General features: G+C 36.4%; 1 protein-coding gene across 4 annotated transcripts in view; it reads left to right on the top strand.

The window, feature by feature from the left end:
* The window catches only part of TRAPPC11 (trafficking protein particle complex subunit 11), a 40,039-nt gene that overhangs the window by 4,905 nt on the left and 17,252 nt on the right, over positions 1–17,882 (top strand). For 3 of the 4 annotated variants that reach the window (XR_002890800.3, XM_007101211.4, XM_028481423.1), the window contains 17 exons: positions 813–982; positions 1,639–1,709; positions 2,523–2,637; positions 3,405–3,504; positions 3,877–3,950; positions 6,138–6,234; positions 7,921–8,054; positions 8,716–8,863; positions 10,980–11,073; positions 11,804–11,883; positions 11,983–12,061; positions 12,144–12,198; positions 12,546–12,691; positions 13,126–13,187; positions 13,279–13,411; positions 14,000–14,130; positions 17,629–17,784. Coding sequence is in view for 2 of the 4 variants with exons in the window: in XM_007101211.4 (XP_007101273.1) it covers positions 813–982; positions 1,639–1,709; positions 2,523–2,637; positions 3,405–3,504; positions 3,877–3,950; positions 6,138–6,234; positions 7,921–8,054; positions 8,716–8,863; positions 10,980–11,073; positions 11,804–11,883; positions 11,983–12,061; positions 12,144–12,198; positions 12,546–12,691; positions 13,126–13,187; positions 13,279–13,411; positions 14,000–14,130; positions 17,629–17,784 (1,845 nt within the window). In the remaining 2 variants the exon portion in view is untranslated. The remainder of the gene's footprint in view (positions 1–812; positions 983–1,638; positions 1,710–2,522; positions 2,638–3,404; positions 3,505–3,876; positions 3,951–6,137; positions 6,235–7,920; positions 8,055–8,715; positions 8,864–10,979; positions 11,074–11,803; positions 11,884–11,982; positions 12,062–12,143; positions 12,199–12,545; positions 12,692–13,125; positions 13,188–13,278; positions 13,412–13,999; positions 14,131–17,628; positions 17,785–17,882) is intronic. The other variant, XR_003677581.2, reaches the window with a different exon arrangement.

Genomic DNA, 17,882 nt, shown 5'->3' with positions numbered 1-17,882 from the left:
AACCACTGCGCCACCAGGGAAGCCCCACACACTTTTTTTAATGTGGTGTTTGTGTCAAGGAAGACCAGCGGCCCAGCACGACTCACCCCTTTCCTCCTGGATTCATCCTTCAGAATTCTCATTTTCCTCCTCCTCGTTCTTTCCTGAGTTCCCAAGGTGTTTTGCGTCAGATTTCCTTCCTGTCCTCTCTTTCCTCACGTGGAATAAGCGTTGGACCAGCGTGAACTGGAGTAGTCTGGCCCGTGCGGATGCTTTGGGGGTAATTTGAGATTTCACCCGGGTTCTTCAGGGCATCCCCTCCCCACGATGTGGCACTTACCGCTGACCCCCACTGACTGCCCTGATGCTTCTGTATCTAAGAATTGTCCTTCATTTTTTTCTTTCACCCACAAGTGAGGTGTAATGCCATCCTGGTGACATGACTTTGAAGCAGATGAAGCCATATTGGGTTTTAGAGAATATTCGATAGCTTTTACAACAATGGAATCTGGGATGGTGAGGAATATAAGTAGAATTTATTGGGAAAAAGGCTGTTTACTTCCAGGGTGTTTGAAAGCCTTGACATCTTTAGAAATGCTTTGGCTTTGGTCAGTCTTTCAGTGGAAATGGTACTGGCTCTCGGGTTGAGATTCTACCTGCAGAACTGGCCAGCCCTGACCTGATCTCTGTAAGCCTGAATGTCCTCATGTGAGAAGCGCGGTGCGCGTACTGAATGAGACAGATGCAGAGGAAGCGCCTGCACTCCGCAACAGGTGATTTCTGCTGCTCTTGTTGTCAGGATGCCTCTTTTCAACTTTGGCTAATGTTTGCAGAGAACTTCGTATGAATGGTACATTCCCAAAGGGATCCTAAAGACAGGCTGGATGAACAAGCATCTGAATCTGGTGCCTGCCCTGGTGGTTGTGTTCTACGAACTGGACTGGGATGAGCCCCAGTGGAAGGAAAAGCAGTCTGAGTGCGCGACCAGAGTGGAAATAGTTAGGTATGGTCCCGTTTGTCAGGCTGACTGTGTTGGGTCAAGCTCACATCTGGAGTTTACTGACATTTATCGAAGGCAGCTGAGTGCCGTTAAGACTGCAGTAGTCATTTGGGGATCACTGGCCTCCAATGAAACCTGTTCACTTCCAACAGGTAGCATTAATATTAACTTAAGGAATGGTAAGCAATGTGAAGAAATTTCTAAGACAAATGGACCTGAAGTTCCAAATGCTTTTTCTTGCGTTTATAATTTTTTTTGGGGGGGAGATATAATGATTTGCTATTTAGTCTCATAAAACACTTTTTGCTTTATCACCATTTATTTCAAAGTAATTCTTTTGGATGACTAATATATCACTATAAAGAAATAAGTTGTAGTGTAACTTTTACATTGAAGTATATGTTAAACTTTTGCCTTTAAAGCAGATTTTTGTAAGGAACAGAAGCTTGATCTGAGATTATACGTTTAAAATTTAAATCACTGTGGCATGTATGTTTCTTTGTATGTAGGGAAAGAGTTCCCCCAATCTTGGGCTTTTTAAGTTGCAATTTGTCTTTCTTTGAATTGTCAAGCTTGTAGTTTATGTAGTCTTGAATACATTTTTTAAGTTAAAACAGTTTAATTACTTAATTAATTTTATTGTTATTTTTCCACTGCAGGCAGAGTTTACAAGGGAGAAACACAAAAGTTGCAGTGGTTCTGATTCAGAAGAAAACCCCTTTGCCCCCAGGTAGCAAAAGGTTAATTAATAACTAATTGATTGGTTTATCCCTCCAATTCTTATTACCAGGAGGCATAGTTTTTAATGTTGAAATCTTTCATGCATTCAGTTATGGGAAATATGGTGTGTTAACTTTAAAAAGTACCAGTAGTGCATGAGAAAATGCTTGTTGTAAAAATTAAAAACATTAAAGAGTGCACATCTTGTCAGGCCCTGCTCCCTAGTTCCCCTTACCTCCAGGGAGGCACATGTCAATTGACAAAAGAGTTATTCACTTGATTTTTAAAAAAGAAGGTTTCTTGCTTATCTGAGATCTACTTGAAATTATATTCCTTGTGTAATATTTTTTTTCTTAATTTGCAATAGAGCAAAGAAAAATGCTGTAGGATTTCTGGTTTCCTGTAAGAAAATGTCCTGGTTTCAAATGCGTATTTCTTCTACCATCTCAGACTTGAGAAGCCGAAATACTTTTTTTGTTTCTGTCTTGAAACTTGAAGCGTCTTAAATAGTTTTGGAAACAACTTTCATGAACTATTGCTTCCATTTTTACTTACGGTTTTGAAACAATTATGTGGTATATCTGTTGGCATTACTTGGCCCATCTTGGCTTAGTAGAAAATTCCACAGTGTTCTCCTAACAGATATGTACTGTGTAACTTCTAAGCACCCCACAGAGCTCTCAAGGATTCCAGGGGTCTTATAGACGTGGTGAAAAGTGGTTTGGGTTTTTTTTCTTAATTATATTGTACTGATTTGGGGAAATGTCCGTTTAGAAAAAATGCATTAATTATTTTCTCTCTTTATGGCACTTGTTGTCAACAGGAGAAGATGTCATTGCTTCAGAAAGGGCTGCAGCCTTGTGCAATGCGTGTGAACTCTCGGGGAAGTCTTTGTTTGTACTGCCCCATACGGACCACCTTGTGGGCTATATTATAAGGTAAATAACCTAGAATATATACTGAATTTTTAAAGTTTTGACTATTCCATTTTGTTTCATATTTTTACATATTTTTCTTAGATGTATTTAAAGCCTTTGAATGCAGCTTCAGAACTCTGTTTTATTCTGAGGAGGAGGAACCTTGAAGTTCAATCCCTATCTGACTTTGAATTCAGCTTTCTTTCCTGCCCTAGGAAGATACTTGTGATATGTACTTATTTTCACAAACAGAACTTTGAGTTGTTTATCCATCTCTGGGCAAATTTTCTTGGGTCCTCTGTAATCTCATAGTTATGGAATGAAGCAGGATTTAATTTATACAAATGTTATTTCCACCTCATTTGCCACTTCTCATTTTTGGTCCTTTTCCCATTATTTTCCTTAATCTTTAAACCCTAAATGTCAGAGTCACAAAAGATAATTGAATCTAATTGAGTATTAGATATCTGTTTTTTTCATACTTATAAAATTATAAAGTAATAGGAGATTATTAGTGATTACCTAATTTTTACAATTTACAAGAAAGTTCTTTTTATCAGTTACTTCTTAGATTGTAAAATTTTAAATGGCTTTTGGTGGGTCTTCTTTTTAGATTTTTTTTATCTAAAAATTTAGCTTATATTTTGCTTTACTTTTTATCTTAATCATGAAGTAAAGCAGACATTATCTCTGTCAGGATTTTACTTTCAGGTTTTATAAATATGATTCTTGAAAACACTTTGGTTTAAAATAACTTCAGTGTGTGAATGTTGGTCTTTTTTTAACAGATTAGAGAACGCCTTTTATGAACATGCACAGACTTATTACTACACTGAGATTAGAAGAGTGAAATCTCATAAAGAATTTTTGAATAAAACAACACACCAGGTACGTGTCTTTTCCTAAAGAAGGAAATAATAGCAGTATTCTAGAGTAGATTATTCATCATTGATTATTTTTGAGGAGATGATTTAATGTCTTTAATACTTTGATGTTTTTAAATGGCTTCTGTGCTTTTGAAGTTTTTTTTTTAAAGCTTTTAAAAACTGTTTTGTCTTTTGTCCTCTTTGCCTTTGAAGCTCTTGAAGATAGATTTTGGTAGCCTTCTTAACTACACTTGTTTACTGGAATAATTCTTGAACTTTAATTTTGGATATTTTCCTTCATACTTTTAGGTCTCCTCTTAAACATTATTGTAATTTTTACATTTTTAAGAGAATATGTGTAATAATGATATTTTTTTTCCATTCTTCTTTTCAGCTTTTATTTGTTAGACATCAGTTCAAAATAGCTTTCTTCAGTGAGTTGAAACAAGATACACAAAATGCTCTGAAGTAAGTTTCTAACAGTTGTCAAACTAAATTTTTCTTTATGTTAACAATAACATAGTAGTGGCAATTTCTGAATCTCAACCGAACTTTAAGTTTAAAATGTTTATGTTGGTTAGAGTCAGGTTTGTAATATTCACTTTAATTTTTCTAGTTAAATGGAATATATTTGAGTTTTAAAAAATATATATCCATTTTATTATCAGAAGTAAATTTTATAGTGTCTGAAAGCTTTCTGGTATAATTTAATTAAATTTCATGATCTAAAGAAACATATTAAAATTTTTCCCATTCTGTTACCTACTTCTTATTTGTATACTCAGTAAAATCCTTGTGTTAAGACTGATTTTCAAAGTTTCATGTGTATTAAACATTATCTGAATCAGACTGAATTTCTTAAGGTGTATAGAATAAATTTATTATATTTTATTATATTTTAATATATTTATATATTATAATTTATTTATTATAAATTGAATTTATTCAACTATGATTTTATTTTAATTAATTTGTTTTTAGTTTATAATACCTGCCGGTAGCATCATTTTTCATTCTTTTTAACATTTATTTATGTATTTATTTATTTTTGGCTGCATTGGGTCTTCGTTGCTGCACACAGACTTTTCTCTAGTTGCGGCGAGTCGGGGCTACTCTTCGTTGCGGTGCGCGGGCTTCTCACTGCAGTGGCTCCTCTTGTTGCAGAGCACAGGCTCTAGGCATGCAGGCTTCAGTAGTTGCAGCACGCAGGCTCAGTAGTTGTGGAGCACAGGCTTAGTTGCTCCGCAGCATGTGGGATCTTCCCGGACCAGGGCTCGAACCTGTGTCCCCTGCATTGGCAGGAAGATTCTTAACCGCTGCGCCACCAGGGAAGTCCCATTTTTCATTCTAAGGCTCTGCTTAGCGCTTTGAAGAGTAGTTGCAGATGTGTTGGCAGTGGTCAGGCATTTTATCCCTTTGCTTTTATTTTACTAAACACAATTTAATAAAACATCCCTTTCTAGCTTTAACTCAATTTTTTAAGATTAACAGTGCCAGTGTAGCAAAAGGATAAAAACCAGCTATATATCCTAAAATTGGGGAGAGGTTAAATATACATGGGAGGGTGAAACAGAGAAATAAATAAGTCTGTCATTCAGAGGAATATTGCAGAAACCTCCTCTCTTTTGTTGCTAATGAGGTGCTGAGCACCAAATTGTGTTCTATAAATTTCAAACTTCATATAGTTTTAGTTGTTTTTAATGTAGTTCATTTTTTATCCGTGGTATTAGTGAAACACCCTCAGTTCCAATTCTGTTCAAACACAGTTCTGGAAAGAAAAATGTTACGTGGAGAAGTTAGGAGCAAACACTTTTCTTTGGAGAAGACTGAGATTTTCTCATTACCTTCCATCTTCTCTCAGACTTTCCTTTCTCACACTATTCTCTCCTTCAGCGCTAGCTGCCCTGAGGGCATCCGCACTGCAGCCCATACCCGAGACCAGTGATACCCATTTCAGTTGTGGAGATACTTGGGTTTAAAGCTGTTGACCCATCTCTGTCTTGATAGCACCTTCTTCGCTAATACAATTACTGTTTGTTTGAGAAGCTCAACATGGTACTTTTAAAAAAATACTAATTTTTTTTTTTTTTTTTTTTTTTTTTGTGGTATGCGGGCCTCCCTCTGCTGCGGCCTCTCCCGTTGCGGAGCACAGGCTCCGGACGCGCAGGCCCAGCGGCCACGGCCCACGGGGCCAGCCGCTCCGCGGCATGCGGGATCCTCCCAGACCGGGGCGCGAACCCGGTTCCCCTGCATCGGCAGGCGGACGCGCAACCACTGCGCCACCAGGAAAGCCCAAAAAAATACTAATTTTTTTTTAACAGAATGTTAATTTTGTCATGTAACTCTGGCCACTTTTCTACTTTACTTTCATTTTGCAGCTGAATTCCTATCAGTTATAGGCAGATGTTAATGACAGCAGTGTACAGTGGTTCTGTTCGTAGTGAAAAGTCATTGATTCCTCCCACACATAATGAACCAATACATCATTTTTCAGGACATCAGAGATTGTTATGTATATGTTATTATTGAGCTGTTGAGTGCTAAGAAATGTTGAGTAAATATTGTTTCTGTTCTTTCTAATAATTTTGCTCTTAGGAATCTTTTCTTAAAATTAATTTATATCATAATTAACTACCTTCCCCATGTTTATATTAGGAATTACAGGACCGCCTATAATCTTGTACATGAATTGAGAGCCCATGAAACTAATATTCTGGAAATTAAGACCATGGCAGGATTTATAAACTACAAGGTAATAGTTCTACTTCCAAATAAACAAAATTTGGCTTTCAATATTGGAGTATCTTTTTAAAGTTTGGAAATCCAGATGACTCACTTGCTCTGAAAAGTGAGTATTCGATGAATTAAGCTCTGCTATTTTATGTCCTTTATCTCAAGGAGCACCCTGGTTCTTAGCAGCCTAATTGTAATGCTTGGTTTTGAGCTATGGTCCCAGAGTTCCCATTTAGAGGAGTTTCATCTTTGTAAAACTCCTTGAGGAGGGTCTTTTGTTTGTTTTTAAGTGGGTGCAGGAGGGAGTGAGAAGAAAGCTGCTTACAGTATTGAATTTTAGAAGCTGGAACTTATTAGAACTGGGTAAGCCTTCCTTGGTTTAATGGACAGCCATAGAAAAGGTGTACCTATTCCCCTTAGAGAAGACTTTTATATCTGTTATGTGAGCATTTGAAGGTTGTATATGGTAGAAATAGACACCCCCAGAAGGCAGATGAGGCTTTTTGTTTTGCTTTTAATCTTTCCACGCTCATCTTTTAAAGAGGCTGGCACTGGGTTAGTTATGTAAGGGCAGAGGCACACTTTGTTCACTGCTTGTGTAAAAGTGTAAATTAGTACAGCTTCTATAGAGGCTATTTTTGCAATGACAGTGCAGATTTAAAGTGGATATTCCTTTTGACCTAGCAATTCCATGTTGGGAAATTTATCCCTCGTACGTGCTAAGACTAGCAAATCACATATGTAAGGATATTTATTGCCTCTTGTAATAGGAAAAGGTTGGAAACAACCCCACAATAACTGACTGGTCAATATAAATTATAACTCCAAACAACGAACTATTACACAACTATCAAGAATGAAGCAGCTCCATGCATTGAAATGGAATGATATCCAAGATATATTGTTAGGTGAAAAAAGTAAGGCACAAAGCAGCATATTTAGTGTGATGCTATTTGTATAAAAATAATAGTTCATTTGTAAATGCACATACACACCTGTCTGTGGACAGAATGTATCACCAAATGTATGCTGGCAGCTTGTTGCCTCTAGAGAGGGAAATTGGATGGCTGAGGGACAGGGATGGATGAGAGATTTAACTTTTCATGTATTCCCTTATACCTAAAAAAATAAAATTAAAAGTGGTAATAAGCATGTGGAAATAAATTTAGGCTTTGTTTCTTCTTCTTTTTTTCATTTACCCTACATACATATAGATTATTACTTTGAAATAACATCCCAGATAATTTTTCAAGAATTTCTGTAATCCTTGTTTGATATGGAGGCTACTGTGCTCTAATTGTTCTACAAAAAATCTTCAGCTTTCTGACAGTTCTAAAACTGAAAGTTAATCTGTCCTTTCTCAGTTCCCTGTTGGAAATATTTCATTTTTGCCCGTCTTTATGCTCTTCATTGGTTTAATATTTCTTTATTCTATACTTTAAAAAACTTTGTAAGGTATAGAATAGATTCATTACAAATAGTGAATAATTTTATTTCATTAATCAAAGGGACATAACCTCTGTTTTTAGCATAGCCTTTCTAATAGAGAAAATCAGTTCTGTTGCACTTCAATTCTATTGAACTTCAGAGAAGGAAATTCCATACTCTCTTTAAAGTTAGTCTCAATTTTTATATATTTTTAAATGAATACGCCTTTTGACTTTGGTCTTCTTCTTTACTTTGGGGTTGATTTTACATCTTCCAGATCTGTAGGCTGTGTTTTCAGCACAACACCCCACTGGACGCAATTGCTCAGTTCCGAAAGCACATCGACTTGTGTAAGAAAAAAATCGGAAGTGCAGAGTTGTCTTTTGAGCATGCTGCATGGATGTCTAAACAGTATGTTTTAAATTGTATTTTCAGAATGTTTTTTAAACAAATACTTGGGGTTTGGAGGAATGGAGTTAGCATGGACTTTGGTTCTAAATCGAACTAAGATTTTTGTCAGTAAGTAGGTTTTTAATGATCCACCATAAGTATGTTCCCAGTAATGGTAGATACTGATTCATACAGTTTCTTAATGGAAATTAGCTAGTTCCTGGGACCATCTCTTTCATTCAATATATTTATATATCAGGTTTCCACCATGTGTCTAGATACCGAGAGTATAGCAGTGAATAGACAGTATACCTACTGACGTGGAACTCGCTCTCTGAGACTGGTGACTAAAAATTGCTAAAATGAAAATTTTCCCAGAAACGTGGATGTGTTTGAGTGGTGGGAACTCTGTTGACATCTGGCTTGATGGTATATTTATAAAGACCTGCTAACATACAAGGGTTGACTTAAGGAATTTTTCTGTAACCTACACGCTTAATGTGTGTTCGTATCTACAGGGAAATCCCCACAATTAATAGTTCAGCAGCAGCATTATTTTGATAACAGTCTCCTGAGGTTATGGTTCCGGGATGAATAACTGCTAGAAGTAAGCTGCTTTTTCTTTCCTTTTTCTTTTTCGTTCCATTTTTTTATTTCTTGATTTTTTTTTTTTTTCTTTAAGATTCCAGGCCTTTGGAGATTTATTTGATGAAGCTATCAAGTTGGGGTTGACAGCTATTCAAACTCAGAATCCTGGTTTCTATTACCAGCAGGCAGCATACTATGCCCAGGAGCGGAAAGAGCTTACGAAAACCCTCTGTAACCATGAAGTAAGTCACTGACTCCTGTACTATCTGGCATTTAGAAAGTCTGTTAACCTGCTCTTGAAAGAAGATAATACTGATTGGTGTTGATCATGTTTTCCAGGCCTTTGCATGTAACAAGTTTTTGTCTTATATATTTTCAGGAATTAGGGTTATTTTCAGGTTTAGCCTGAGTACTCTGTTCTCACCTGTGAATTAAGCAGAAGTTTTTCTTGGAAGAACTGGTTTATGATTAGCGATGTCAGTGATTTAGAGGAGAGGAAGTTACTTTAAAATAAAAGCCACAGTTTAGTCCATGCCATACTGTAAATCCATTGTTTTGTTTCTGTGATCGCCGCTAGAGTTTGAAGGACACTCAGAAATGTGCTTTATTTTGACTCCCTGGAGAGCGTAACGTTGGCCTTCTTTCTCTTCCTGGGGTTCTTCTCCTCTATGGAAAACTCTAAAGAATCTATTTGAGGATGTTAACTGCATATTTTCTTAAACTTTACATTTCATTTTGCCTTTCTCTTGGATGATTGCATTTAAATACCAGTTTCCCCATAAGCACCTTTAAAATAAGAACATGTTGCGTGTATATAGATAGAGATATTTATATTCACGTAGTTATATCAGTTTATTTTCACTTAAAACCTCAGATTTCTTCTCTGAAGATAGGTGAATTTTAACAACAGTGCTACTTAAAAAACTGTTCAAAAAAAAAAAAACAGTTTACATATTAGTACTTTAAATGCTTGGATTTTTTTCCCCTTAAATCATGATATACCTAGACTATTTTCTACCATGTTATCTGTATATGATGTATAATTTCATTGCATGTATTATATTGTAAAAGTTTGGCATATTATATTTGAGCACAGTATTTTAAAAGGTGATTAAAACTGGGTCTTGTATGGATATGAGGAAATGGGCATTAGCAAATATTGGCTGGAATGTAAAATAATATTTCTGTCAAGTAATAAAGTAAGAAGCCTCAAAATCATGCCTTTCTTTTGACCCAGAATTTCATATTCAGGAAGCCTAAGGTAGATAAGAGATCCTAAGAGATAAGTATTAAAGTTTATTTATAGAGTTGTTCTGACAGATTTCTTAATTGTAATGTAAAATAAAAATAACAATGTGAACAGCTTTAGGGAATCTGTTACAATGTAGAACAGCAGGCAGCCATGAAAAATAACGTTTTGGAAGAATCTTTAATGATATGGTGAGATATACAGAATGTATTTAAAAGAAAAAAGCAGGTTGAAAAATTATTTCAGCTGATGACAAATAAACGTTTGCATACAAAATCTGGAAGAATAATGTATATACATTGTTAACAGCGGTAGTAGGTCTATAGGTAATTTAAATTTTTATCCTTTTCTTTTTGGACGTTTTTCTGCATTTTTTAACAATTACTTGTATTACATTTTGGTTTAGAGGGAAAAGTTATAAAAAAGAAAAGCGGTATAAATTTGTAAATTCTGGCGCCAAAAATATCCTTCCCCCATCAATACCAAGACTTAATACACATGGGATAAAAAAGGAAAATCGTGTCTTCTTTTCAAAACTCCTATAACATTATTTTTATTTGCACAAAAAACACTTATACATATGGAATAACCATCAAATTTAATTTGTTATGTATTTTTACTGTTTTATAAATTAAAAGAAAATGTAGAGCAGTTATTTGTCAGAATCAGGTTGATTTATTCAATGTAATTTTTATAAGACTACCTAATATTAAGTGAAACATTTCTTGTTTAATTTTATGAAAATTTAATTTATGTTAAGATATTCACAACTTTGATATTTGAATGTGTTATTCATATTTATGAAAGCTTTTTTATTCTAACAAAGATTGAGGAATGGCTTCCCTGGTGGCGCAGTGGTTGAGAGTCCGCCTGCCGATGCAGGGGACGCGGGTTCGTGCCCCGGTCTGGGAAGATCCCACGTGCCGCGGAGCGGCTGGGCCCGTGAGCCACGGCCGCCGAGCCTGCGCGTCCGGAGCCCGTGCTCCGCGACGGGAGAGGCCACAGTAGTGAGAGGCCCGCGTACCGCAAAAACAAACAAACAAAACAAAACAAACAAAAAAAAAGATTGAGGAAGCGTTGGTTTTTATGGGTTGTGTTTTACTTTACAGGCTTCTGTCACGTACCCCAGTCCTGATCCCTTAGACACACAGACAGGAGTTCTTGACTTCTATGGACAACGATCGTGGCGACAAGGAGTACTAAGTAAATAATCCTTTCCGCTTTCCCTTTCTCTCAACCTCAGAAGCAAAAGGTTGCGCTCGTAATTTTTCCATGGCTGCACTAGTATAACAAATTATGTTGAGGTAAAAATATGTGCTTTTTAAACACTTTGTAAGACTTACTTTAAAAATGTGTTGTTTTTATCACTACGTCTTAGAATGACTTATAATTAAAGATGTAGATGTGACTAAAATATGTGGACATCTGTTGTCTTAAATGACACAATTAGTAAGCCACTCTGGTCTATTTAAATATTTTAATTCCAGTTAAGTTTAACGATTTTTTATGTTTGACATTTTAGAACATCATTACTTGAACCACCTTAAAAATAATTTCTCTATCTTTTTTGTTTTATACACACTTAATCTGAGCAATTTCTGTGGCCGTTAAACTTTTTGTTAAGAAATTATTTACTTTAATCTACAGGAAATGTATTTTGTCTAGAAAATGATATTGGTATTACTTTTGAGGTGGTTGATTCCACTGGGTGAAAGAGTACAGAGCTCCGTGACGTACCCTTCAGAACAGAAACCACGGAGGAGATTCCATGCTAATAAAGCTATCTCTTAGAATCTTTAGGATTCTAGAATGTTTAAGACTCTTAAGTACACTGTATACAAAGGATTCAGGGAGTGTACCCATCCAGTGCTCGTGTGAAGGACTTGTGTTAAGTGAGCTATATCTAAGATGGGTTGTGTCCTATCTTTGACAGGTTTTGATCTTTCGGATCCTGAAAAAGAGAAGGTGGGGATTCTTGCCATTCAGCTGAAGGAGAGAAGCGTTGTTCACTCTGTAAGCCATTTTTCCAGTGTAAACTATTTTTTTACGGTATTCCAGGAAAGCATGAGATTACTTTTATTGGAATGTTTCACATTTTATCCTTTCTAACAGGAAATAACAATAACTCTTCTGAGCAATGCTGTTGCGCAGTTTAAGAAATATAAATGTCCAAGAATGAAAAGTCACCTGAGTAGGTATCCGTGACATGCCGCGGCTTTGCGCAACCTTGACTAATTTTAAATGGTGTTCATACAGTCTTTTTTCCTTTACAGTGGTTCAAATGGGAGAGGACTATTATTGTGCAAAGGATTATACCAAAGCTTTGAAGTGAGTTCTGTTCACTATTTATTTTTACAAGTATCCTGATTCCCTTGCAGCAGAATTAGCATGGAAATCTGTATTGAAGGAGTTAGTATTTCCGTGTTTATTCCTACGTCTATTAAACACCATTTCCGTGATATCTTTTCAAGTATTGTCTGCTGGTACAGTCATTATCAGGGTCTTAGGAAACCTCACGTCTACCTAATGTGAAAATACCTGTTAAACTATTTCAGTAAGATTTTCTCAAGTTTATATAAAATGAGGAAAGCCCTTTATTTTAGTTTCTCCATGAACTCTTCAAACCCTTCCCCGTGAAGCTGTCTCGGCCTGTCTGACATTTTGTCCTCTGTTAGGTTGCTGGATTATGTGATGTGTGATTATCGGAGTGAAGGATGGTGGACCCTGCTCACGTCTATACTGACCACAGCTCTGAAGTGTTCCTACCTCATGGCCCAACTGAAAGATTACATCACTTATTCCCTAGAACTCCTCGGAAGAGGTAACTTGATGTTCTTTCAGTAAGATTCTGAATCTTTACAGTTACATAGCATCTTTAAGCTTCTTTAAATTGGAAGAATAATTCAGTATCAAATATCTGGTAGTACTCTTATCACATGCAAGTCACTTTGTGGAGCGAAGAGGTTTTATACTTTATTGGAACTTATTATAGTTGAAGGTCTTATAGTAGTTGAGAAAAATCTGCCTTACTTTTTAAAATATGGAGTAAAATAATTTTTCACATAGAGTTCAAACGCACATACGTAAAGCATTGGGGCTGACTTTTAGAAAGCTGTGCTGTCAGTTTTCCGGAGTTGTGCTTAGCCATCTTAGAAGAGAGATTTATCTGCACGGTTTTAATGCCTGAAATGGGGGTAGTGGGGCTTACTTGCCTGTCTTATAGTTCTAATTTTCTTCCTTCTTCCTTCCTATTAGCTTCAACTCTGAAAGATGACCAGAAATCTCGGATAGAAAAGAACCTCATAAATGTTTTAATGGTAGGTTGGAATTCTTTGTATAAAATCTGTATCTGGATATGTGTATTTTATGTAACTAGCTGAACAGATGTTTAACTCCATGTTGGTGCAGAATGAAAGTCCTGATCCTGAACCTGACTGTGATATATTAGCTGTGAAAACTGCTCAGAAGCTGTGGGCGGACCGAATTTCTCTGGCCGGCAGCAATCTTTTCACAATAGGCGTACAGGACTTTGTGCCATTTGGTGGGTAGCCAACATCTACAGTATTATTTTAGAGAAATCGTCCTTATTTCTACAAAATAAATAGACACAGAATAATAAAGTCAAAGAATTTTCCAAGTACGGTCATTTTGTAGATGAACTGTGTGGTTTGTTGTTTTTTTTTTTAATTTTCTGCCCATCGACTTTAAAGGTGGTCAAAATTTTAAATACTTAGTTGAGGTCTTAAAATTTACTGTGTTCATTTGTAGTTCAGGTGTTATTTGAAATGCATTTGAAAAGACAGTTACTTTAAAAGTTTAAGCTTTATTGTCTAGGCAGGTATTTTGAAATAAGTTAAAAATTACAAAATGGTTCTTTTTTTCTTTAAGATCCTATGTCAGTTACATTTTAGGAGGAACCATGTTTTTAAACTTAGAGAGGTTTTGGAGCTAGAGTTTATTTAAATTTGGTTTGATTTATGTCTTTTGAAATGCTTCAGGTGTAGAAGTCAGTAAGAATATCCAGTGTAGCTGTTTCCTTTCTGAAGAGCAGACGTGGATCAGAGAATAATGTGTGTGTGTCTAGCGTGTCTGGTGGTGTCTGACTCAACCCTTTTTGTTTTATTTCTAGTGCAATGCAAAGCCAGGTTCCACGCCCCAAGTTTTCATGTCGATGTTCCCGTGCGGTTCGATATTTATCTGAAGGCTGATTGTCCACATCCCATTAGGTTTTCTAAGCTCTGTGTTAGCTTTAATAATCAGGTAATGGTACCTTTTAATGAGTTTTTACCATGTGTGTATCTTATTGTAGCTTGCACTAAATGAGGTAAAATGTGCTTAGTGAGTTTTAGGTCTTAATGGTTTCATATTAACAAATGTATTTTGATAGAGTCTGTTTAAAAATAAATGTATTTATAGTTCTCAACTTCTGTATCCACACTTCAAGTTTTACACTTTTCTAATTTTTGTTTTCACTCCCTGCTTAGGAAACCTAAGAACTTTGTCTACACATAGACAAAAAGTTTTGTAATATGTATCTTGAATTTCAAATAAGATATATTCAGAATGAATATAATTTTCAAAATCATTTGTTTTATTCTAACATTGGTATTAGCTTTATATTATAAGACTGTTACACGTTTGATGTTAAAGAAATGAAAGTGGAATAGATGGATATAAAGTAGAAAGTAAATGTGTGTTCCTCCAATTCCATTCCTTAGGGGGCGTCACAATTAACTTCTTGAATAGTCTAGACATCTTATGTGCACACATATATAAGCAACTTTCTTCTCCAGAATTGGGATCGTACTATATTTCCTACATTTGAACATTTTTATAGTGTGATATGGTCAAGTGCTTGATTACATTCTGTTTCAGTTATAAGCTCACTTCTAATTTTCTGGTCACACAGAAAGTATATTGAGCCGTTAACCAGCAAGCATTTATTGAGAGTTACAATATTCTTAGCATCATGGTGAACCTGAAAAAGTTTAGCATATGTCAACCCCACTAAAATATAAGCATTTTGGGAGCAAGGCCAGGACTGGCTCACAGATTGCCTAAATGGGTACTGAGGACTAAATTTTGTGCGTAGGCTAGAAATACTGTTGCGGCAGGCGTGCCGGAGAAAAGAGAGGAAGTTTCAAAATTGAAGATGCAATTAAGATAGGTTTAAAAAGATGAGAGGGAAAGGATGTGTTTGGCAATGAGAAAGCGCTGAATGGAAACAGGAGTGAATGTTCTGTGTTTTGGGGCAAGTGAAGACAGCAGCCTCACGAGAGCAGAGGGGCCATAGGTCGGGTGAGCGGGAGTCCGGCTGGGTGGCTTAGAGGGACCTGGAGAGTTAAGCAGAGGCAGTCTGGGAAGTATCAGTAGAAGTCTCTTAAGATTGATTTATTCATTCATTTATTCATTATCTATCTGTTTATTTATTGGATGGTGGTAAAGAAAGAATGTTATCTGTTTAAGTAGTTTTTTTTTTGACTCATAAGAACTGAGCAATGTCCCTGTAATAGAATTGTTTAAATGAACCTGGGTCACTTGAAGATTAGTATGTTTTATTCAACTTCAAACCATTACCCAAGGATTCCTTCTAATTATTTTGAGAATTTTAAAGCAAGAGCATGAAATTTATGTTTAAGAAACTGTATTCCAGTAGCAAAATAGAGGGAAAGAAATGATATTTTAGAAACCAGAGGCTCTTTGTATGAACCCAGGTACGAAAGTATGAGGATTTGGATTAGGATGCTAGTGATGGGAATGGAGATAAAGGGATAAGAGACATTTAAAACTAGGTACATTTGGGGGCTTCCCTGGTGGCTCAGTGGTTGAGAGTCCGCCTGCCGATGCAGGGGACGCGGGTTCGTGCCCCGGTCCGGGAGGATCCCACGTGCCGTGGGGCGGCTGGGCCCGTGAGCCGTGGCCGCTGAGCCTGCGCGTCCGGAGCCTGTGCTCCGCGGCGGGAGAGGCCACAGCAGTGAGAGGCCCGCGTACCGCAAAAAAATAAAAAATAAATAAATAAATAAAAATAAAGTGTACATGATGATTTGATACACATATATTGCAAAATGATTACCATAATAAGGTTAGTTAGCACATGCATCACCTAACATAATCACCTTTTGTTGTTGTCTTTGTGAGAACATTTAGGATCTACTCTTTTAGCAACGTGCAAGTAAATAATACAGTATTGCTAATTATAGTCCCCGTGCCATACATTAGATCCCCCAAACTTACTTGTCTGATAACTGGGAGTTTATACCCTCTGACCGGCACCTTCCCATCTCTGCCAACGCCCAGCATATGGCAACCCTCGTTCTATTCTCTGTTTCTGTGAGTTCTGTTTCTGTAAGTTATAGATTCCACACCTAAGTAAGATCGTGCAGTATTGGGACGGGAGCTTTGTATGTGCTGTTTCTTAGCTTGGGTTGGTCTTCCCTCCTCTTTTATTTGCTTAATTCCTCCTCGTGTTTTATCCCCTAAAAAGCCTCACTTCCTCTGGGACACTTCCCCTGACCTACATGACTGATTGACCGAGGCAGGCTCACATAACCCTTCATAGTACTTGTCACAGCTCTGGTTTCACTCTGGTCATGTGATTATTTGGTAAATTGTTTTTCTTACTACAATGTAAGCTCCAAGAGGACAGACAATTTTTTTTTTACTCACTGTGAAATATTCTAAATCTGGAATTTAGAGGGTCAAGGAAGGCACTCCCATTTTACTTTTTACATCATAGCCTACTATTCCATTTCTTTTCCTTCCTTTTCTTTCCCTTTTAGCAGCAAAGACCACATCTATAATTAAACTAATAAAAATATTAAAATAAAATATAAAGCAATTTGTTTTTAAAGTTGTATTCTGAATATATGTTATTTGAAATTCAGGATGCAAATCACAAGGAAAAAAGTAGCGGGTACGAGGCTTCATAAGCCTGGAATAGAAATGAAAATTAGAAGGAAGGTATTCACCTTCCTGGGATAGAAGATGGCTCTTGGAAAGTTCTCAGTATTTACTGAAAGGATGAGAATGGTGATCCCTTAGATATGTATATGAAAGATGTCTGTTTACTGATCTGTAAGGAGTGTGCTTTTCTGGGAAGGTAGCTAGACATTCAGTTCTGGACATGCTGAACTTCAAGTGATAGTGGAATTATCCCTGAGTCAATTGTGGATATAAGCTTTTAGTTAAGGAATAGGTCAGAACTAGAAGTTTTTATGTGGGAGATATTAGCACAGAGGTGCAGAATATATAGACATGGATAGACTTTGCAGTGAAATAAACATAAAGAGAAAAGCAGAACCAAAGGCCAAGGACTGAAACTTTTGGAACCTCTGAATGAGGGGAACAAGAGGGAAAAAAGACCTTTGAGGGAAAAACAGGAGGGTGAGAAACAGGAGATATTATAGTGTCACAGAAGCCAGGTAAAAAGGAAGCTCTTTAAGAAAAGATGATAGACAGTAGCATCCGATGCAAAACAAAGAATAAATCTTTGTTTCTGTCTCCAGGAAAGGGATGGCTAAATAAGTGTTTTCAGAGGTCAGCTTCTGTGTGAACCGTCTTTATCTTGTGGCAGCAGTGAGTGGTTAACTGCTACCATCTGGCATAAAAATACTTTTTATTTTATTAATAACAAATTCATAACGCTTCAGTGTCAGTGCAGTTAACCTTAACAAGCTCCAAGTAATTCGGTGTTTAGTGTTAGCAAAACATATGACATTTGAGTTCATAAACCGTGACCCTTGCTCACCTCTTTTTCAGGAATACAACCAGTTCTGTGTAATCGAAGAAGCATCCAAAGCGAGTGACGTTTTAGAAAATTTGACTCAGGGAAAGATGTGCTTAGTTCCTGGTAAAACAAGGAAGTTTTTATTTAAATTTGTGGCAAAAACTGAAGATGTGGGAAAGAAAATTGAGGTTAGTTATGAAATGTGTTTAAAAAATATTTTACGTGATGAAAGTAATAATGTGTATGTCAGAAAAATTATAATAAAAATAATACAGAAGTTTATTAA

Source organism: Physeter macrocephalus, chromosome 20, assembly GCF_002837175.3.
Source record: "Physeter macrocephalus isolate SW-GA chromosome 20, ASM283717v5, whole genome shotgun sequence".
In the NCBI taxonomy this organism is placed as follows: Eukaryota; Metazoa; Chordata; class Mammalia; order Artiodactyla; family Physeteridae; genus Physeter; species Physeter macrocephalus.
The sequence above is the reverse complement of the archived record's forward strand: the minus strand, read 5'-3'. Positions and strand labels throughout refer to the sequence as shown.